The sequence below is a fragment of the Excalfactoria chinensis genome, chromosome 1 (assembly GCF_039878825.1).
Source record: "Excalfactoria chinensis isolate bCotChi1 chromosome 1, bCotChi1.hap2, whole genome shotgun sequence".
Taxonomy (NCBI): domain Eukaryota; kingdom Metazoa; phylum Chordata; class Aves; order Galliformes; family Phasianidae; genus Excalfactoria; species Excalfactoria chinensis.
Window position 1 is genome coordinate 167,159,141 of NC_092825.1, and position 23,130 is coordinate 167,182,270.

The following is a 23,130-nucleotide window of genomic DNA, read 5'->3' on the forward strand; positions in this document are numbered from 1 at the left end:
CAATTTTTTGTTTGCAGTTTTACCCTTAAGCTGTAGTCTCTCTGGTCTCCTGTTGCATATTCTATTGAAAGAAATGTGCTGCTTTGTAGCTCTAACATACATTTAACTCTCACTAACACAGCGTTTGGACATCTGCCAATTCCACTTTGGAATTTTAGCTGATAAAGAGGGTAGCCAACAAGTAGGTCCATATTTGTTATAAATCCGGGGATAGGCTTTGCCATCTTAGATAAGATGAGATGGGTATTGTTTGTATGTCTTCATCTGGCTTGTAGCTAGAGGAACCTGAATGGAAGAAAATCATTTTTCTGTTGCAGATTTAGCTTTTAAGAGGTCATTTTAAACTCTGCTTTTCAGATCGCTTTCAGTACAACGCTGGTTTTAATACAGAGCTGTTAAATCAGAAGCATTAAATTGCACAATCACGAGCTTAGTTTTAAAAATCACATCAGAAATTTATTCCTTGTATTTTTCAAGTGCTCTTTGAACAAGCAAACAAAAAGCAGATTAGAATCTCACTGCAGTGGGAAATGCAGTGATTCTTCTCTGTTTCTTCTTACAAAACTTTGCATTCCAATGTCAATAGTTGGGGGTTGACTTCCAAACAAGCATACACAAGCATTTGACTTTTGACTTTCAAAAAAAGCCTGTACGAATGTTTATGCATCAGTCTTCACAGCAACCTGAAGTGTTTAAACTTTAGAAGGATGGACCTCGTGGGTATTTAAATATTCTTTGCCTGCAGTTAAATGATGAAGTTCAATAAGTACCGTTTTCTTGTGTCTTGAAAACTATTTTTTTCTATATTCGCTCATTCATGACTTGTATCACTGACATTTAGTGCATTGTGGTTTGCAGTAGAAATGAGGAATGTTACCTCTTAACTATAACACAACCGTGTCGCGTATGCAGTAAGCATGAAACACAGTGGACTAATGGGACTTGTTATTGATGATGCTGAAAGCTAAATAACCATTAGTATTAAATCTTATGAATAGACTCTTGTCTTTCATCTTACCTCTTCAACCAGATAAAAGACACAGAGGCTATTTAGATGTCATAAGAATAGTTTGCTGAAATCCCTCCGGACTTAGAAAAAAATCTCTCTTCATGTTGCCCGGTGTTTTGTTGCGTTCAAAGACATGCCAGTACGCTGGTGCTGAAAGAAGAAAAGGACAGAAGCCCCGCATTATGTGTGGGTTTAGGCTTGTTAAAGATGCTGTTGAGTTGAAATAACGTGTATTTCTGCAGAAATCTCTTCATCAGATTTTTAAAAACAGAAAAATCCAATGGCACTGGAGGTTGGCAAGAAGCCGCCTAAGACCCAACTATAATAGAACACTGTGAATGTTTTAGGTTTTCTAGTTCCACTTTGTAAAGTCTCGTAATTGTTTTTAAATGACTGTGACAAATCAGAAATGCCTGACTAAGAACCTTCTTTTACAGAGATGTTACATTTATGTGAAACCTCTGTTCACCTAAACCTAAAGCCTTACAACAATTTAACATGCAACCTTCTCCATTCTAATAATAATGTACAAGAGAGGTGGCTGTCAATTGTACTCAGCCTTAATACAGAATATTTAGGATCAGGTCATACATACACTGTTACCAACTGATGCAGAAGAAATATTCAGCTTGGAGATTCTTGTGTGATAATTTTGGGAGCAGTAATTTCATTACAGGCCTCTCTTGTAAAATCGTACTTCAAATGAATACTTCCAGGTTTGCAGTGAATAGATAGCAATAATCATACAGGGATTTGTTTGTTTGTTTTATAGGAAGCAGAACTGGAAAGCTGTGATGTTAATACCATGCTGCTGGTACATTTCTTTGGAAAAGAAGGAAAGGAAAAACTTCGCTATTCTGAGTTTTTCAGGTACTCTTTCAGCCAGTCCTGTTTGTAACCCCTCTACTCTGCATTAACGCTGGTGTTTGCCTGACCCTGAGTTGGTTCAGAAAGTTAAATAGATAACCAGGCAGAAGACGATTCATGGTTTTACATGATTGAAGTTCCGGTGTAGCTCTTTGGATCTACTGTCTGCTGGAGAAATTGTGCTCAGTTTTCTGCATCCCACCCTGATAAACTCAAAAGCAGCAAAAGGGCTGGAGGTCAGGAGGGTTGAGGTTACCGTCAAGACACAGCATACTGTAAGACAGTGTGATTCATGAGTATTTTTTTAGAACAGTGCTAATCAATTAAACTTGACTGAATCGAGATGCTCCCCATTACAACTCTCATGGTACAATACAGGAAACGTTTCTGCTTGCTTCAAACTCTGACTTCCACGGAAGCTTAAGCTGTGCCTTTTTTCACTGTTTGAACTATTGTGCTGGGGCAGTGCAGGTACTTTGTGGCACTTGTGCTGGTGCTTAGAATTGAGCCAGATGGTAAACAGGAGGTCAGACTGAAGCTGCAGTGCCATAGCAAGTAGCCACTACTGCTGGAAAAGCATTGTTTGCAAGTCTGTTTCGCTGTAAGTTTGAATAATCAGAAGCTCAAAGAGAGTTCTAAGACTGGAGTCATTCAGTTCACACATTATACGTGTGTCAGAAAAATGCTATAATCCCTGTCTACTTTAGAGCATGAAGCTCTGCTGCGGTTGATTTCAACTTGAAAATCCAACTGGGTATCAGGTGTTTGTGTTTTCAGTGAAGGGTTCTTTCTTCCAGTGTTTCTTTAAACCAGTAATGATGACCACCAGTGACACAGCATCACCATTTAACTGGCTAAAACTCTCTGTTACTTGGGAGATCAGTTTCTACTTTCAGTATGAAGTCAGGACACATCTTGTTATGTGAATGAGGGGCTGGAATCCAAATACATGCTTTGAAATAAATGGAAGTTAAATGCCTGTATATCTCTGTGATTCTTGTGTCTTGAACACAACATCAAGAGATTGCCTATATTAGTATTACCTCTTCTACAAAAATAATTAGACGTTTACAGACTGTGGAAACAAACTGGGATAATTGTTTACTTGAATTTTTGTTCAGAATCAGGGGAAATCTGTGCCAGCCCTCTTAAAAAAAAAATGGATGCTGTTTCAGTCAGTAAAAGTTTGAGGAAAGCCAGAGTGAAAAAGGAAGAGTGACGATTTTCTTAACTCTAAAGAGCGTTCCACTCTATTGGCTCAAGTACCTACCAGTCCTCAAATAAACAGCCTTTCTCTTTTGAAGACCTCCACTCAATAGGAGTCTGAGTAAAATAAGTTTAAGATGCCTGCAGCTCCCTTCTCTATAAATAGCGTAGAGTGTCTCAATGAAACAAAAGGCAGAGAGCACCAGTAAAAGGTTGTGTTTGCATATACAGTGTAAACTGAAATGCCTGGGCTTTTAGATAAAATCCCACACTGACCCAGTGAGGCATGACACTGATAAAACTATGTACCTAGTACAGTCAGAACGTATGGGTTAAAGACCTTTGCCTACCACACAGATAGAAGCTTGCAATCAAAATCAAACTCCCACATCTTGCTCTTAAAATCCGTGGGATAAGTGTAAGGTTTAATGCAGGTAATTTTTCAACAGTGGCAGTTATTTTTCGTAGAGCTGGAATGTGCCTCTTTATCTCTGTGTAGACACTCCATCTCAGTTGCAACATGGCAGTGAAGTTTGTTTAACACACAGAAAGGTGAATAAAAGGATCAGTGTCTTTTTAACCTGTGTGAAGATATCACTTTTCACATGATTTTATTTGCAAGTAAATCAAGCACATCATTTCTGGGTTCCTATTGTTCAAAGAAAATGTGATTTCTATCTGATGGCCTCTCATAACATTTTACCTTACGCGGGAAGCTATTGTTGGCTGTTTGATCAAAGTGCCACACTGTTTTTACAAGAGATGACTGATGAGCTGTACAGACATAGATCACTGTCAAAAGAAGAAAATAATGGTGGAAAATGCTTTTATCATTTTCCAAGTTGTTGCCTAGAAAGCTTTTCCATTGATCAGGGTAGTACCTAGCGGAACGTCGAGGTGATTAGATTTGATTGGGACACACTAGAACTTGTCACATTAGTTAAATACACAGATATTACTGCATTACAGAGTCACACGGGCTTGAAACTTTAGGAGGGAAAAAAAGAAAAGAAGAAAAAAAAAAAGGGAATGCCTTCTTTGTGAAATTTCACTTTACTTGTATGGGAATTCAGAAACCTGAGACTGGTGTTCTCACCTCATTACTTACATGTATTTTCCTCGTGCTCCTACTTTGCAGTTTGGCTGACTTAAAAATCTTTTTGGAAGTGTGCAACCGTCTGTATCTGCACTTTCACCTGTGATGTCCGACCTTTTTAGTCTGCAGTCCAAAGATTTACGAAATGCCTGACAGTCACAGTATCGGGGCATTCCATTTGCCTTGTTCTCCTTCTTTGCATTCAGATGACACAAAGAAAATGGAAACTGTCAGTGTCTCTTCAGTCAGTGTGAAGCTGAAGGAAGCCAGTTCTTGTGCCTCCCTTCCTACAGCCCCAAACACGGGAGGCATATGGATTATAGAAAGGGAATACGGTTAATCATTCTGTTCTCCATCTGCCTCCAGCTGGTGCATTGTTCTATGGAAATCATAGGTAGGAGATACATGCACAGATGACCCTCAGACTGCTTTTTATTTAACAAGAATGAGACCATGAAACAATATCAGATCATTTTCCAGCTTTTCTTGTTCTATTATGAAAATAGAAGTAAAGAAGTGATCCATATCTAGTAAGAATCCATATACAAGTAATTCTATACATACTCTATGAGACCAGTTAAGCTGTCTTCTCAGTGTTGTACAGAACATAGTCAAAGCTGCTCCTTCCCATCCTCTGTTGAACAGTAGGGTGGAATCTCCACTTCTGCAGCTTCTGCTGGAACCACATACAAGTTGAGGAGGCTATCAAGGAAGCGCATCCTCCCGTGCCATTCACATGGTAACAAGGTGGTTTCAGAGCTCATAAGGTATGACTCAAGGAACAGGCCTGTAGCTCCAGACTGATGCACAATTTGTTGCCAGCTGTATTGTCCGTAACATCACCATTCACGTCTTTGTTAACTGGCAAAAGGTAGGAAACATTAACCTTACATTATTTTGTGGAGCGCTTATGTACATCACTAGCAGAAGTGGTGCCTCAAAGCCAGGTGCAATTGGAATGTTTATTGTCTTGTATCAGGTTAAGAAGATATAAAACAACACACAGCAGCTCATTACATGTGTTTATATACACATGTAGGTATCTATAACAAAGAAGGGTAAATTAAATACAGGAAGCTGTAACCAGGTAAGACTTCCTTCTCAGAAATGTGAACGAATTTCTGTCTCAGGTGACCACCACTCCGTTTTTACAGCAATATCATCTTCTAACACCAGGCCTCATCTTAGAGATTGTCACACTTCAAACATGAAGCCAGAAATCCATTGGAACTCCAGGCTTTTTGTTTCTTTTTTTCCTCATGCATGGCAGTTTCCCTGGAATTTTTGAGACAGAAACTATTTTTTGCATTTTTCTTCCGAAGCTTTTTCACTTGTGCTTTCAGTTCAGCTATGTGGTATGTGTTGGGTTGGTTTTTTTATTATGAGTAGAAAACTATTTAGTTTTCTGGGTTTAGCACGTATTTCTTCTTGACAGCCACTGTGGTGTTTTGTTGTGGGTTTTTTTTCTGAAAGTCCCTTGCTGATCTTGTTTAAGTATGTCTAATCCCAAAGAAAAGAGGAGACAGTAATTCACTCCTAGACAGTTTATGACTGCTCTGACTTTTTTCCTGTAATCTGTCCCCAAGCAAGCTTAAATCTCTCACAATCTCCTTCAAGGGTGAAAAAAAGAAAAGAATAAGTGGAGAGAGTATGGAAAAAATATTAAAAATCGTTCTAATTGTATTCTGGGAGGAGTGGGGTGGCTTAGGAAAAATTACTTTCCAGTATGGTTAAACAATAATCATTTAATCATAAAAGAAAAAATAACATTTAAATCCAGTTAATTTTCTGTCCTGGTTTGTTGCTTTCAAACTTCTCATCAATTAATTGAAGTTTGCACCTCAAATGTTGTTTATTCATTCTTCTCTAGGTCACGGGTAGTAAAACCATGCACAAAACACTGCCTTTCATTTACACGTCCTGTTTCTCTTCCTTCTGGTAATTTCAAACTCCTTGGTACATTTCATTTGAAAACTTTCATTTAAGAAAGCAGAATGACACAGACTGAACCACACTGATGGTAGGGCTGAAATTCATTCGGTGCTCTTGCTGTGTTGGTTCCAGCGCACACAGGCGGAATCTCAAGTAGCATCATCAACCAGTGACGTTTTTGCTGTGGTGACAGCTTGCACATTTCCAGTGATTTTCATCTAGATATCTGGGAGTGCAGTTACGGTTGCCTCTTTATTTGTCTCTATACCTACACTTCTATCTGTCTATAGACCCCTAATTCACGTCAGGATTACATGTAAGCAGGATCAGACTGAGGATAGAAAAGGAATGAGAATGAAATCTGACTTCTTGTTCTATATTCCCATCATAAGTGAATCTGAGCATTTCCCAAATATTTAGTAGTGAGGCTGAGAAGAAACCCCATTTCTTCCTTTCCTGTATGCTTATCAGACAGATAGCTTGATTAGTTTCTACAGAGTGCTTATAGATGAAAGTGATCAGTTTGATTATCCTTGGTTTGGAAACACTGAGGACACTAAATCAAAGGGACTTTTGCTTGTAATTCTGATAACGTTGAGGTTGATTAACTGCTTTAGCACTTGCAAAGCTGAGTTTGCAAGCATGTATGTGAATGTTCTGTGAAGGTTAATGGTCAAGTCCTTATTAGGTTTTCCATATTCTCTTCTGGAAAGTCATATTTGCCATTTGGGCAAAAGTCATTTGGGATGTCCCGGTGGATTGGAGACTGGCAAATGTGACGCCTATCTTCAAAAAGGGCCGGAAAGATGATCCTGGCAGCTACAGGCCCATCAGTCTCACCTCGGTGCCTGGGAAGGTTATGGAAAGGATAATCTCAGGTATCATCATGGACGAACTAAAGGTCAGCCATGGGATCGGGCCTAGTCAGCATGGGTTTATGAATGGTAGATCCTGCCTGACTAACCTGATTTCATTCTATGACAAGGTGACCCGCTTAGTAGATGAGGGAAAGGCTGTCGACGTGGTCTACCTGGACTTCAGTAAGGCCTTTGACACTGTCCCCCATAACATTCTGGTAGAGAAGCTGGCTGCCCGTGGTTTGGATGGGTGCACGCTCCGCTGGGTGAAGAACTGGTTGGATGGCCGGGCCCAGAGAGTTGTGGTCAATGGAGTGGAATCCAGTTGGCGGCCGGTCACAAGTGGCGTCCCCCAGGGCTCGGTGCTTGGGCCGCTTCTGTTTAACATCTTCATTGATGATTTGGATGAGGGGATTGAGTGCACCCTCAGTAAGTTCGCAGACGACACTAAGCTGGGAGGGAGTGTTGATCTGCCTGAGGGGAGAAGGGCACTACAGAGAGACCTGGATAGACTTGATCGATGGGCCAAGGTTAATGGAATGAGTTTCAACAGGGCCAAGTGTCGGGTCCTGCATTTTGGTCATAACAACCCCAGGCAATCCTACAGGCTTGGGGAGGTGTGGCTGGAAAGCTCCCAGACGGAAAGGGACCTTGGTGTGCTGATGGACAGTCGGCTGAATATGAGCCAGCAGTGTGCCCAGGTGGCCAAGAAGGCCAATGGCATCCTGGCTTGTATCAGGAATGGTGTGGTGAGCAGGACTAAGGAAGTCATCCTGCCCCTGTACTCAGCATTGGTGAGGCCTCACCTCGAGTACTGTGTCCAGTTTTGGGCACCTCAGCACAAGAAGGACATGGAGGTACTGGAGCAGGTCCAGAGAAGGGCAACGAGGCTTGTTAAGGGCTTGGAGAATCAGCCCTATGAGGAGAGACTAAGGAAGCTGGGGCTGTTTAGTCTGAGGAAGAGGAGGCTGAGGGGAGACCTTATTGCTGTCTTCCAGTACCTGAAAGGTTCTTACAGTGAGAGTGGGGCAGGTCTATTCTCACTACTGACTTGTGACAGGACGAGGGGAAATGGCCTCAAGTTGCGCCAGGGCAAGTTTAGGTTGGATATTAGAAAGAACTTCTTTACAGAAAGGGTGGTTAGGTACTGGAATGGGCTCCCCAAGGAGGTGGTTGAATCGCCATCCCTGGATGTGTTTAAGAGCCGCTTGGATGTGGTACTCAGGGATATGATTTAGCAGAGGTTTGTTGTTGTGGTATTGTTTTGTGGTTGTTTTTTAAGAGATAGGCTACTGGTTAGGCTGCGGTTGGACTTGATGATCTTCAAGGTCTTTTCCAACCTGAGTAATTCTATGATTCTATGATTCTATGATTCTATGAAAGGCAGCCTTGCAGCTCTTGGTATCAGTCATGCGCTGCAGAGATGATTATCCAGTTGCAGGACTGCAACCAACGTCCAAAGAGGAGCCAAAGCAGAGTACAAATGCTGAGGTGATGTATTCACCTCTGTCTTAGTTGTCAAGTTTCCTTCCTACAAACCTATATTCCACAAGCACTGGTTGGTTCTGCAGCTCTGTACCGACTTTGAATTCAGATCAAGAAGTATAGGAAGGAAAACGTTCCCTAACCTTTCCTTCTGTGTTTCATTCTCTACTTCATGTGCCATAAGGAAGCTAGCACTTCATTGCAACATCTCAGGTTGGAGAGAGAATAGCTGCGTTCCTGAGGTTCCCCACTTTTATTACATTTTCACTTCTTATTAAAGCTGAGTTGCCAGAAAATCTTGAGAGACTCCCTGTTTCTATAGGTTTGTAAAGCATGTTACAAAATGTGGGCTAACTTCTGATAAGGCTTCCAGATGATGTCGTAACATGATAACAAAGTAGGCCGTTAGCCCTCAATGTGGGTGTTTCAGAATGTGGATAAAACAGGCTGTCTTCAAGAAAGTACTGTCTGCTCTCAGCCTTTTCTCCATCTTACAAATTTATCACTGACCTTTTCTTTTGTTATTTGGAAACTCAGGAGTTGCTTTTATCCTTAAGCTGCAGTGCAAGAGCATTTCCAGTGCAGTTATTCTTGAACTGTAGAGCACATCTAAGATATGAATCCCATTCCCATCGTTGAATTTTGTCTTTCTTTTAAATCCACAGCCACTGACATAAGGAGAGCAGGAATTTCATTACTATGCTTGTTTTCTCTAATATATGAAGAAATTCTGGAGGAATTTCTAACTGAAAATTGTCACACTGTGATCCAAAAGATGAAAAAATCAAGTATCCCTAGTGGTGGTGTGGCATATAAGTATCAGGTTTTACTTCCTAACCAGAAAGCTATTTTTAATAACTTTTAATAACTTTCTAAAAAACTCATTAGGATTTTTAACTCTCACATCTGGGGATAACAGTGACCTAAAATGCTGATGTGATGATTCATGGTATTTCAATTTTTGTAATATGAGAGTCTATCAGATATAAATTTTACATTACATATTTCAGCTGCTGAATTTGGTATGGCAGGAAATCTTCCCACTGTTGCTTGCCAGGAGCAAGGCTACGTGTTGAAATGCAGGATCCGTTAATTTTTTTCATACCTAAAGAAGTAATTCCTACTCTCCTCCCTTCTCCGAGTAGCGCAATAAGATGTGTGGCTGTTGTGCAACCATCGATGCGCAGTGACATTACCTGGAAGCAACTGGAGAGGGCAAGATTCCAAGCTTGAAAAAAGGCAGCAGAAACCATGGAAAAATTCAATGCCTCGTTCCCTGTCAGACTGGAAGTGGGTGCAGAATCAAGCATATGTCAGAAATGCCGGAGCCAAATGCTTCCTTTTCCTCTTTGGCTTCCTTGCACCATTCAGCTGGATGATGTATGTGGCTACACAGACCACTGGCTCCTTCTTCAGCATATAGAAATGCTTGGTCACCCAGTCCTGCCCTGTCTGGGTGCAGCCTTGGGTGGGTCACTGAGGGTTTTGTGTTTAAGCAGAACCTGCAAATGAAATATTTAGACATGATGGAGGAACACATCATTTGTCATCACCTGTGGCTACTGACCAGCTACGGGCAGAGAGGTGGCTCTCCAAAATGAAGAACTTATCCTATAAAGAACAGACCTTAGACCTATCACAAGATGTATCCACCTTCCTCAAAGTCTTGTTTCCCTACATCCACGGCTTAAAAACGTATTTCTGAAAGCAACCTCATTTTCAGCAGCTTCTCCTTCCTGCTCCAAGTACCCCAGCCAAGAAAACCTTATGCCCACTGTCCTGCTGTCCCAGGGGTACACCTCTATAGTGACTGCCATGCAGGGGCCTTGAAACTACCTTTACTGGACCAAAGAAATGCCTGTATAGAATGTGGGAGCATAGCATACACATACTCACTATTACTCTAATAAAACTCCAGCCTGAATCTTGAATTCCCTCCCAGTGTCAGGCTTTCAGTTACCCGCGTGTCCTGAGCAGTGAAGCATTTGTTGGCCCTTTATTTGCATGTGCAGCTCTAATTATTGGAGAAGAAAATACAAGAGAGAGCTTATACTGCAGCAGCAGCCTTCAGCTACCCCCTTATAGACTTCACAGAGCTTCAAGCTACTAATTGTCCGAGTGATCTCATTAAAGAACTAAAGATAGCTGTGCAGGCTAAAATGCTTTAATTTCAGGAAAATAATTCAAATCCAGTGAGGCCATACAAACACTGATGAGCAAATGAGCCTCTGCTGCTCTTTGCTGCCTAGACCCTTAGCTGTCTTCTCCAACTAATTGCTTTGTCCCAATATAGAAGTATTTCATTCCCTCCTGTCAGTAAATTTTGCAACTCAATTAAGCAGGGTTCTTTTGGTGTAATGAAAAGAGTCTGGCAAGCCTGGTTGTGTTTTTAACCTTTATATTCACTGTGGGGTGGGGGGGCACACATCTGAGCACCTGATGGAGCTGTAACAGGTGCCCCTCCCTGTTCATGGCAGGGGTTGGATCAGATGGCCTTTAAGGGTCCTTTCCAACTCTTCCAGCAATTTGGTACTTGATGCTCATGCTGCTTTAGCTTTCCTCCCCAACAAATGAGTGTCTTCTAATATTGTTGGTGCTCACAGCATCCTTTTTCAGACAGCTCTTTCCTGAAATACCTGCAACATCATTTTCTGTGCTCTTCTGAACCATCTGCATGCCATCAGTAGTCCCAGTGAGCCCATTCTCTCGGTATTAAAGAACCAATTTGCAGAACTTCTCTTTGCTGTCTGAGGCTTTGCAGTCTTTGAGGCTTTCAGTTGTCCTTTCATGTAACAATGATTTCAAGGCTCCTCTTTTCTATGGCCTTTGTAATAGTCGGGTCCCCTTCTTTGGAGGTGCTTTCCAACCTTAAATTCCTCTCTTATTAATATGCAATTTCATAAATAACACGTCAAGCCTTTAGCTACCACATCCTTTTCCACTCATTCTCTACAACGCTGCCTCATCGGTCATTTCATTTCATTATCTGCACCTTTTCAAACATTTCTCTCTCACCTGAAAACTAAAGACAACCTCTGCACGCTATCTTAGCACAGGCTTAGGGAACACCCTGCTGGTGTCCCTCCTGAAATGCAGCTGTGGGAACGAGTCAGCTCCCGGGCTGGTATCTGTGGTCAGGAGGTGGTGTCTGATGCATATTCACTATTTGTTCTGACAGGTTCATGGAAAATCTGCAAACAGAAGTGCAAGAAATGGAATTCATTCAGTTTTCCAAGGGCTTGAATGTCATGAGAAAGGAGGACTTTGCAGAATGGCTGCTGTATTTCACTGACGAGGAAAACAATGAAATTTACTGGCAAAACGTGAAAGATAGATTTGAAGCAGGAGAGGTTGGTACCTGGAATGTGCTTTGTTTTGCTCCCTTATTTCTGCCCACAGGTTTTCAGGTGAATGCGAGTATCTAGAAATAAAACCAGTTTCCAAATCAGTTATGGCAGCTTTTGAGTTCTATGCAGATAAGAACAATGACAGTTTACTAACTGAGAAATATAAGTATTGACAACAAGCAATTTTGAAAGTACTGTGCAGTATTTATCATCAATTCTTTGATACTCTAGAACATCAGTTTGGAAGAATTCAAGACTTTCTGCAAGTTTACAAACAACCTGGAAGACTTTTCTATTGCCATGCAGATGTTCACGGTAGCCAATCGTCCTGTTAAACGAGGTGAGTGCCCCACAGCTTCACATCCGTATTTTTAAGAAGAAAACACACACTTTTCTTACAGAATTTTGTGCAGTGCTACACAATCACGGCTATGCAAAACAAAGTATGTTTTAAACCAAAGAACTGAGGGAGAGAAGTTGAGTTACATATAACAGACATCAAGGAGCAATGCAGCAAAATTGTTGTGGAAATAAAAGTGCCTTTTGTCATGATTCTGAGGTTGTTATGTACTTGTGATACTTGAAAGACAGCTCTCCTCAGTTACTTGAAAACAGTAACAACAGTTCCAGAGGAGGGTTGATGAGACATTAGCTTTCATTAAGATGAATAGTTGGTTGGCTCACTTGAAAATGCAGAGAGCTCATGACTTTTCTTTGTGTTCTGTTCAAAAGGGTGCAGATTTACCTGTGCCCGGGACAGCAGTGCCATCTCTAGATTCATACTTAACACAGAGAGCAGTTAATATCTTTTTTAAGACAAAATTAGAACTGTATATTTGTGACCTTTTAAAATTGTGGTATATCCTTTTCCAGAAGGATTTCCTACTTAGTTATATTTAAATGAAATGTAAAGGAGTCAACTGCATTTACAGAGAAATTGTTGGATGAGATGGAGAGATGGAGTGTTCTTCTTTCTAGTAAGCTTCAGAACTAATCATGTTTATGTAATCAGTTATAAACATCATTTGCCTTTGAAATCAGAAGCACAATATTGCTGTACTTATCTCACTTAGTGGGACAACTTGCTGTAATAATCTACAGTGCTACTCCAGTTTGGTAACCTCCACTTCCTCCTTGAAACTCAGGAATCTGAGATGCCTTCAATGCATCCCATTCATGTGGCAGAATGTGCCTGCAGTAATAAACTATAACCATTTCCCTCTTGCTATCTTCTGTTTTTTGGCAGTCCCACACATTTTCTTATTTTACCTGAACCAAAACTCCGAATTCTTTACACCATAAAATACTCCAGTTAGGATATCCACAGGACATGGTGAATTCTACAGAATGCTGCCATTTACGTGCTTTGCAATGCCTTTACAAGTTCAGTAATGTAATGATGTAATATTCTGTCTTCACTAGCTGAGTTCAAGAGAGCAGTGAAGGTGGCAACAGGACAGGAGCTCTCAGATAACGTTCTGGACACCATCTTCAAGATTTTTGATCTAGATGGAGATGACTGCCTCAGCCACGGCGAGTTCCTCGGTGTCCTGAAGAAGCGAATACATCGAGGTTTGAGGGTAAGAAGTTGACGTCATCTATCATTCCCATTGACATACCTGGTTTTAAATACCACCGATTATTCTTCCAGCTATCTTCTTAATGTTTGTAGAAGCACAAGTAGAGATAGTGAATGGAAAGAAATTACATTTTAAAATGAAGACTGCTTACGAGTCTGGGAGGGGTGCTGCCATCATTGATAATGGACTTGTGAACTTTGGGAACAGCAGCATCGCTCTGCATAGTATGTTTATAATACGATCTGTGATTAAGTGTGTTTTTTGTGTAAATGCTAAACATACTCTAATTTTATTAACAGGTACCACAACAGCAAGGCATTCAAGGGTACTGGAAGTGTGTGAAAAGAGAAAGCATTAAAGGAGCAAAAGAATTGTGGAAGCAAAGTGGGAAAAGTCCTTTTTAAAAGCGTCCATTATTGTTGGCTTGCTGTAAATGTTATGTAGGGGTTTTTTGTGTGTCCTGTTTACATAATAGCTGAATCAGAAATACTCTTTTTTACTACAGCTAAACTAAATTAACCCAATATCTAATGCAAATATATATATATATCATTCTAGTGTAATTAGTTGGGTTTACAAATTTGTTATCTCGTTTGACCTCTCTACAGAAATACTCTTGTTCTAGGGAATAATGCTATTTATTTCTCTGTGGAGTCTGACCCTGCACTGTGACCTTTGGGATGCATAGGATTTAATGGTGGCCACTGGCTGGAACATCCCAGCAATATCATCTCCTGTTGAAACAGTGGTCATCATCTCAGCCAGCCACTAACACAGCAGTTCTCTTTCTCTGGCAAAGACAGAGGTCCAAACAAGGGAAACCAGTTGCACACTCCATGCAATTCAAGCTACCTACAAGAAAAATGAAATTTCATATGGCTTGTGCCTCCATTACTGTGAGCTGCTTGTTGCTAGTTCCTGGCAGATGGTTCCACCAGGTCCAGGGTGGATGTCTGATTTGTCTGCCTTTGTTGATGATAGCTTTAAACTGGAAATATAAGACTGCTGATACAGGCTTTAAAAGTTACATGTTGATCTATGAATGTGCATTGAGACTCTCAGAGCTCTTCAACAAACATTGTAAACAAGAAGAAAAAGTCCTTACTCTCATTCTATCATGAGCAGTGATTGCACCTTGATTTGTGAATATTTTGCTTAATTATAATGCATAAGATTAATGTGTAACAAATATTTGCTTTGCGCTAGCAACAATTGTGGCAGGAAGTGCTGCAGTATCTCAGGAACTCAAGGCTGTAACAGCAGGAATAATAGACCCAACAAGAAATAAACAAATTGCTTATGACTCCAAATTGCAAAGGTAGACACAAGATGTCCAACAATAAAACAAACAGACAATAATATATATATATATATATATATATATATATATATATACATATATATATATATATATATATATATATATATATAAATTAGCAAGAATGTTTTTCAGCCATAACACGGTGTGCTTCTCTGTATACACAGACATGCATGATACACAGGTTTTTTTCTTATGGACTCAAGAGCTGTAATCACAGGTCCGGATCAGTGTTCCCAGCTGGCCACTGCACATAGGAGACAGACTTTAACACACAGAGCTGCCAGTGTTGTCTGTTCTGTCCATGCTGGGGTGACAGCCTGACTTTTCAAGGCAGGTTTGTGATAACAGACTCAAAAGATGGACTGGGTAAAACAACCAAGAAATCTCACTGCTCTGCAGATGCCACCTAAGGAGGGTTACAGGTAGTACGTTTGGTATGTCAGTGGCCATCAGGCAAGCTTGTGCTAAGGAGGAGTCCTCACAAGTCTAAGCACACTAGAGAGAAGCAAGCAAAGCAGCAGCATGCAACCACCTGCTGCTCTTTCCTATGCAACCTTCACTTGGAGCTTTAATTTAAATTGTGTGAAAGAGAAAATGCTTTTCTTTGTGTGACCTGTAAGTGTGCACACAGAGTCATCCACATGAATAAGAACATGACTATGGGTGCCCCAAGACCCGTCTGGAAAATCAGGTACCAGTGATGGCCAAAGATCCCTCTGCTTCCTCCAGGAACCTCTCAAAAATGCAATAAAATGCAGTAAATGGCACTGCTTCTCCCCCTTAAACTGAAATGGCACTGCTCTGTGGGCAATGAGGAATCAGGCAGCTGTTTTCACTCTGTACTTTTGGAAGCTGTTTATGGTGATGGGAACTATGAGTAAGAGCTGCTGTGAGCAGAGGTGGAGCAGCAGGGCTGGTATGGAAGTACCACAACCAGCTTCACAGCACTAAACCTTTTTTTTTTAAAGGACAAAATCAAGCAAGACACTTCTGTATCATAGGAGTGTGTGTGTGTTCCCCTACAGTGGGTGTTGTTTCAGCTGTGCTATAATACAGGGCAGCCTTTTACTTGTTGCTGTTTGTATTTTGGCAAATTGTTTTTATTTTGGAATGGAGATGATTGTTTAACAACTAATTCTGTGAATTCTTAATAGGTTCTTGATGTTCTGCATTGCTTTTGTGGTTGTTTTTTGTTTTGTTTTGTTTACCAATGACACACATCCTGCAAGCTGTTTGGTTTTCTGTTGGAAAAATCAATTCATCCAGCTTTAGTGTATCTCAGAGTTGAATGCCTCGTTGCTCATTCGTATCTGGGTTTGTGCAATCAGCAATGTCTGCTTTTGGCAGCAAGTTACTAAAAATGGATCTCAAGTTTTATTTCTTAGCTAAAGATCTGGTGTCCAGCTCAGAGGAAAAAGAAAACGGATATGCTTATTTTAAAGCAAACATCGTGCCTATAGTAAATGAAATGGAATGATTACTCAGGAATTAAAATGCAGTTAAGATTGTCAGAAGAAACTACCCTGAAATTGCAGCCAGGAAAGAATTCCTCGGGATGCCAGGGAAGGTTTGTCCCATGAAGAATCAGGCTCTGTGTTTAATCTGTGGCTTAATTCTGTTTGTTTTCACCACAAAGGATTTGTGAGACAGTCTTAAAATCATTTCTCAGATAAAATATCTTAGACTGAAAGAGCTGTTTACATAAGTGTTTAGACCGACCTTGTCTTATGAGGAATCCATTGTAGTTATCATTTTTGTTAACTTCCTTTTAGTAACTGTACGGTATTTGCAAGCTGACATTATGTCAACATTATGCAACACAATTTACATACAGGTCTTACCTTCTGCCAATGTGCCAATGAAGTGTATCAGTTACAACTTTTTTAATCTTAGGATTCCTTCCTCTGAACACAAATATACTAAAAATGAAATAAAATTAAATGCTAAAAAAAAAGCCCCCACTTTGCTTTTGAGTGTTATTTGGAATTAAAAAAAATATATAAAATAAAATGTATTACATATTTTGGAGGTCTCATAAATTGATGTAATTTATTTTAAAAGAATACGCAAGATGAGGACTGCCAGATGAAGGGCTGAAGTGGGAACAAATCCAGAGAGCTAGAGGAAATACTTCAAAATCCTCCTCTATAGTCCAGACTGAAGCATAGAGATGGATTAATAAATGTACACTGGAGCTTTAAATACAGTTTTCTTCTCATGGAAGAGTGCCAGCGTGTCTTGTGTCTTCAACCTTCCCTGTTAAACAGTCAGAGCTGGTCAGGAAACTGTTCCAGTGAAGAAAGAAACCTCCAGTCCTTCTGAACAGACAGTATCTATCCCAGTGATGTGGTTGTTATTACTGAGATCCACGCTGACCAAGCAACAGCCCCTGTAGCGCCACTGGGCATGAAGGAAGCATGAAGGCATAAGCCATGGACATAGACACATATTGTTAGCACCAGGCAACCTTAGAAATTCCTCCTAGGGAAACTGAAAATGTTGCCCAACAAGAAGTGGAAAGGAAACCTGAGAGACTTGAGCACGTACAAAATCGGTCCACAAACAAGCTTGCAGCTCCCTGCTCATCTACATTCTGAAGGTTTCCTGCTGTCTTTGTTGATTAAACAATTCCTAGTTGGTTCAATAATGTAGAAATTATGCAGCATATGTGGAGACAGATTTCCCATTAGGCTGGTGTTGGCTCAGTTAATAAAGTTTTGCTTCATTAACCAGAAGGCCGTGGTGCAGAGCTCTCCTCATGGACCCCAGGAACCGCGCTGCGGCTCATGCACACCATCCTCCCAACACTGCCCAACTGTGCACCCACCTGCGTCGTGTCAGAAAGTACCCCTCATTCCTTGGAGAGCAAAAAGCTGTGCTTTTTCACAACCACGTGCCTAATTGGAAGCTTGTTCTTTCTTTCTCTACCCTGGCTGATGGTGGCCTGGCTCACCGACTGTCAAGTGGAAATCACAGAATCATTAAGGTTGGAAAAGAAACACTAAGGCCATCCAATCCAACCATCAGCACATCCCCACCATGCCCACTAACCGTGTCCCTCGGCACCACATCTCCACATTTCTTGAACCCCTCCAGGAACAGTGGCTCCACCCCCTCCCTGGGCAGCCTGTGCCACTGCCTCACCACTCCTTATGATAAGACATTTTTCACAGTACCCAACCTGAACTTCCCCTGGTGCAATTAAAGGGAGGAAGGCTCTGGGAGACTCTGGCAAACTTAAAGATGGAAGGCTCTGGGAGTGCACACTCTGCATTTGGCAAAATGTGAGATTCACTTTGGCCTCATATCAAATGCTCTCAGACAAGAAAATTTGTGAGAAAGGAGATTCTGTAGTCAAAGCAGAGAAATGTGTGGGATTTCAGACACCAGCAAGTGCCAAAACATCCTCTGAAGAGCCTGTTCTTGTCATAGAACCACAGAATACTCGGGGTTGGAAGGGACCCATAGGGATCATCAAATGCAGCTCCTGGCTCTACACGGGACCACCCACAAATCAGACCATATGTCTGAAGAGCATTGCTCAGACAGCTCAGTGCTGCGACCACTGGGCTTTGTTCCAGGGCCTGACCGCCCTCTGGTGAAGAGCCTTTTCCTGATCTCCAGCCTTCCCTTGATGCAGCCCCAGGCCGTTCTCTTGGGTCCTTCTCCATGAACTGCTGGGGGAGCGCAGAAGATGATCTTCTCCAGACTAAACCTGTACTTTGGCAATGCCTTCTTTGTTGATAAGCCTTAATGGATTTGGATTTTTTTTTATACAGAAATTGAAGTGCTGTTTTCTTGGAAGAGTGAAAACTCTTAGAAAGGAACAATTTTAAGCGCTTGTCAATACAGTGTTTCAATTTTCTTCTTTCAGAATAGTTATGTGGCATCTTACTGCGTTTTAATCTACTTTGAAATGGCTACTATTAGAAGGAGCGAACATTACTAATAACTGTGTGACTCTTAAATAAGCCACACAAGGTAGTTCGTAAAGCAGTGGGAGCTGAGTCACAGGAGAGCTGATTGTATTCCCTGCTGAATGGGAAGGATAGCAAAATGCACTGCAGCTGCTCTTTAGAAAACGAGACTTCAAAAGAAAAAAGGGTAGTATTTAAATGATAGTTCCTATTGTTAAAAGAAGCAAAGCTTTTTTAAATGCCTTTTGAATAAACTATAATTTAGGAGACATGAACATGACTGAACAGAGGATGCTAGGAAAGCAAGGAATAAATCAACACAGCTGAAATTAATGTTTCAAATGCTGTTTGAGCAAAAGAAGTTCTTTGCAATTTAGGATTTGACCCAATGCAAACAAGGACGACTAATCACTCTCAGTTAACGTATACAAGATTACATGAGCGGCACTGGAATGCACAGAGCAAGTTCTTGAGCCATCTCCTTTGGTCTTATGCATGATCAGAAATTAAGCCTAGAGAAATGGATTTATCTATTATCAGGAACAAATAGAAAAGATTCATAATGAGCCACGTTATGACTTTGTATCACAGAATCATAGAATCACTCAGGTTGGAAAAGACCTTAAAGATCAACGAGTCCAACCACAACCCAACCATAGTCCCCTAACTAACAACCCTCCGCTAAATCATGTCCCTGAGCACCACATCCAAATGGTTTTTAAACACATCCAGGGATGGCGATTCAACCACCTCCCTGGGCAGCCTATTCCAGTGCTTAACTACCCTTTCTGTAAAGAAGTTTTTGCTGATATCCAACCTTAACCCCCCCTGGCACAACTTGAGGCCATTTCCCCTCCTCCTGTCACCTATGATACAATAACTTACAGTGCAATAAGTTTTTCCACCTTTTCCCCTCCAAGCTGCATGAACTGTGTATTGCAAACAGACTAACAAACACCTGTCAGTTCAGAGGCTGCAAAGGTACGATTCACTGCTCTCACAGAGATCTTCATGTAGGTAAAGCAGGTGGGCAGCCAGAAAGGGGCATTTGAAATGGACCAGGGGCACCTGGATTTTGCTTCTTGGCAACTATGGGATGACATCACATGAGCTGTAGTGCAGTGCTTCAAAGTCAAGCAGACACACAGTCACTTCTAGCAGAGCTTGCTTCCATTCTGCGTAGAATGGAACTCCATTCAAGAGTTCTTTTCTCCTGAGGAAATCACAGTAGATACATCCCAGATGGCTCTGAGAAGTGGAAGATGTTACACCCTGAGCCAAGTGGTCCTTATGCAGTGCAATTCCTCAGGCAGAAGCACACCATCCAGGACAAGCAGCCCTCCCAGCACCTCCCAGCCTTGTCTCCTTTGATTCATTTCTACTTCAGTTCCTCTTAGGATGGAAACACTGCACAGAAATGTTGCTGGCAGTAGCTGGTCAAAAATCATCTCTCGCAGGTTTATACAGAGGTCACTGGCTTTGTGATTCATATTCAATTCTTATAAAGGGTTACGATATTATTCTGAAATCTAGGGAGAAGGATGAAGGCAGTGTCAGAGGGCAGCAACAGCAGCCACAGGCACCACAGGCTCAGCACAAGCTGGCTCTATTTGCACCTCTCTGGAGTCCTATTCAGGCCCATTCCCAGCAATGGTGGTGTGGTAGTCAGGGTTCATACAGGGTAAAGAGCACACATGCTGTGAAGTTGCTCACTTCCAAAAGTGATTGGTTAGACAAATGTTCACACTGTACATACACAACTCCCTTGTAATTCAAGTTCCAACAGCCCCGTACCCAAGACTTCACATAGGGTGATGCAGAGTTTTATATCCCACTGCTCACAGTTTTATATTCCACAGCTCAGGGTTGAACTCAATGTTCGTTATTGGTCCCTTCCAACTCGGGATATTCTATGACACTATGATCTAAGAAAGCATCCAGCCACTGGTTCAATATTTCCATTGCCAGTGGCTGTGCTTGGTAAAATGAACAAATGGAGATTCCTGAGTTTAACATCTGAGAGGTATTTTCTGCTAGTTTGGCAGTCACTTTTGCCTCATGCTACTTTTGGCTGCCTTAGGTGGTTATGACTGACACTGCAACATATAAACATCCACAGTGTGTTACCGAATTATCACGTATGGGATTCAAAATTCCTCCCATTTTCCTTAGTTTAGCTGTGAGCATTTCAACACCAAATATAGGACTGCTAAATGTCACTGTGTGCTCTTAACACAGTGTTCACCAGGTAGTCAACATGCCAGACAGTGCCAGGTGGTTGGTATAGAAGGGGCATGCTGTGAACACAGAATCATAGAATAATTAAGGTTGGAAAAGGCCACTAACATTGGAGGTTGAACTAAGCCATCAACCCACCGCCACCATGCCCACCAACCATACCACTCAGTGCCGCATCTCCACACCTCCAGGGGCAGTGACTGCACCACCTCCCTGGGCTGCCCATGCCACTGCCTCACCACTCCTTGTGACAAGATATTTTTCCTAACATCCAACCTAATATCCAACATAGTTCAGAAAAAATCATATTTGACGTTCCCGTTCCCAATTTATCCCATATATTACAGACCGAATACCAGCCATTCGATACGCAGTGGCTCAAGCTAACTCGCACCACACGCAGGCTGACAGAACTGTGCGCTTTCACTGCTACTGTGACTGCGAAGGTATCATACAGACTCCACACAGCTGCCCCCACACTGTGTTCCCAACCAAGTCCCTTATCGGTCGGCTGCATTTATTTGCTCGTTTTTCGCTCCCTGCCAACCTCACGCCGTGAGGAACCAACGTGCTGCAGCGCGGCCGCCGCCAGGTGGTGCCGGAGCGCCGCGGGAGCGGCCGTGAGGGGGCGGCGGGCGGGAACGGGATCGCGGCAGCACCCTGCCCTGGGATGGCGTTCCCGTCCTTCCCGGTAGCTGGATGGCGTCGTGCTTTGGATTTAGGATGAGAATAATGCTGATGCTGCAGAACGGAGCTGCGCAGAGTTCAGCTTCTCGAAGTGCCCCGCCAGGAGAGGCGGCGGTACGCAGGAGCTGGGAGTGAACGGGGTCGGCTGCGCAGAGGGATGTCCCACGCCGTGCAGTGACACTGGCCCGGTGCTGCCGCACAGGGACTGCCCCGTGAACCGCGCAGGACACCGCCCCGAGCCGAGCCGTACTGTAGAGTCCCCGCAACTCGGCGGCAGGAGGAGGAGGAGGTGGCGGGTTCGGGGCCGCCCATCTCCCGCCCACTGCGGCCCGCCCAGGGCCTGCCCGCGCCGCCCGGGGCCGGCTCCGCAACGGCGGCAATTGCTGCAGCCGCCGCCCGTGCAGCGTCGGCGCCGATGCCTCCTGCGGCGGCCGCGGGGGGAAGATGGCGCCGTCCCACGTCCTCAAGTGCTGCCAGAGAGTGCTGGCCTGGGTGCCCGTGGTCTTCATCGCCCTGGTCGTGGCCTGGTCCTACTACGCCTACGTGGTGGAGCTGTGTGTGTGTGAGTGCGGGGACGGAGGACGGGCGGGCTGATAGCCGGACGGGGGTCCCCGCGCCGCCCTCCTGGGAGCTCTGCCCCACTCTGCGGCACTGGGAAGTCCCGAGGGGTCACTTTTCCCTCGGGCTTTCGTTCGGAGCGGTGTTGTTCTTTCCCCCTCCCCCCTCCTCCGCCATCCCTCGGCCTCGGGCCGTCCCTGGAGCCGGGTTGACCTATTGCCTCCTGTCGGAGGGCGGGAGGGGATCCCGGTGGGCTCTGCCCGCTCTGGGTTGGGGGGCTCTGGAGCCCGGACGGGATCTCTGCCTCACAGCTGTGGCTGCTCAGGCGGCGTTTCCCCCTCTTTCTATTTCTCTCGATTTGAGCCGATCTGGAACTTCCTCGTATACCCGGTAACTCCTTGAGCGCGTTGAGTTGTATCCCCCCCCCCCTCTTTTAATTAACAGTGCCGGGGTCCGGTGTCACGGAGGTGTAATTAGGATGAAAACATCCTCCCTAAGCGGGATTTGGGGCTTAGGGGTTTGTCGGGCTGCGTCAAGGCTGTGCTGGTAGGGTTCAGCCTCGTGGAAATCTGATTTGTGGTCGGTGTCAGTCAGGATGATATGTACCCTGTTCTATCTGTGGGAGGAAATTAAGGCTGGTTCAGGAGGATATTCACCCGTTCAGGGGAAATGGAGACGAGCAGGGATGTGCAGCATTCACCAGCCTTGCTGGGGCTTGGTAGCAGTGTGGGAAATCTTAAGAAATACGTAATTTGGTGTTCAGTTTTTTAAAGTAAGGAAGGTGAAGCTAAAGGTAAAATATACAACAAAAGAGTGAGTGAAGGACTGTTTCCAGCTATGTGCTTAGGTGTGCTTTGGTCCATTTACTTCTGTTTCTGTGCAATACTTGCTTTCATAGCTCTGGCTTGAAATAAAGTGCTTGAATATACTTTGGTGAAACTTGTAAAGGTATCTGTTCTTTGGAAATAATCAGAATTGTGTGTTTGTTGCAATGCTTAGTTTTCGGGTAACTTCTGAAATTCATCTATCT

General features: G+C 42.9%; 2 protein-coding genes across 11 annotated transcripts in view; both read left to right on the plus strand.

Moving 5' to 3' along the window:
• MICU2 (mitochondrial calcium uptake 2) overlaps positions 1 to 14,729 on the plus strand; it is a 125,839-nt gene extending 111,110 nt beyond the window's left edge. The window contains exons 8-12 of the mRNA XM_072343597.1: positions 1,782 to 1,879; positions 11,631 to 11,802; positions 12,031 to 12,139; positions 13,222 to 13,379; positions 13,679 to 14,729. Of these exons, the coding sequence (XP_072199698.1) occupies positions 1,782 to 1,879; positions 11,631 to 11,802; positions 12,031 to 12,139; positions 13,222 to 13,379; positions 13,679 to 13,783 (642 nt within the window). The 3' untranslated portion in view covers positions 13,784 to 14,729. The remainder of the gene's footprint in view (positions 1 to 1,781; positions 1,880 to 11,630; positions 11,803 to 12,030; positions 12,140 to 13,221; positions 13,380 to 13,678) is intronic.
• A 7,121-nt stretch (positions 14,730 to 21,850) lies between these two features.
• Positions 21,851 to 23,130, plus strand: part of ZDHHC20 (zDHHC palmitoyltransferase 20) — a 51,925-nt gene continuing 50,645 nt past the window's right edge. For all 10 annotated transcript variants that reach the window (XM_072326548.1, XM_072326544.1, XM_072326540.1 and 7 more), the window contains exon 1: positions 21,851 to 22,104. In XM_072326548.1, the coding sequence (XP_072182649.1) occupies positions 21,987 to 22,104 (118 nt within the window). In that variant the 5' untranslated portion in view covers positions 21,851 to 21,986. The remainder of the gene's footprint in view (positions 22,105 to 23,130) is intronic.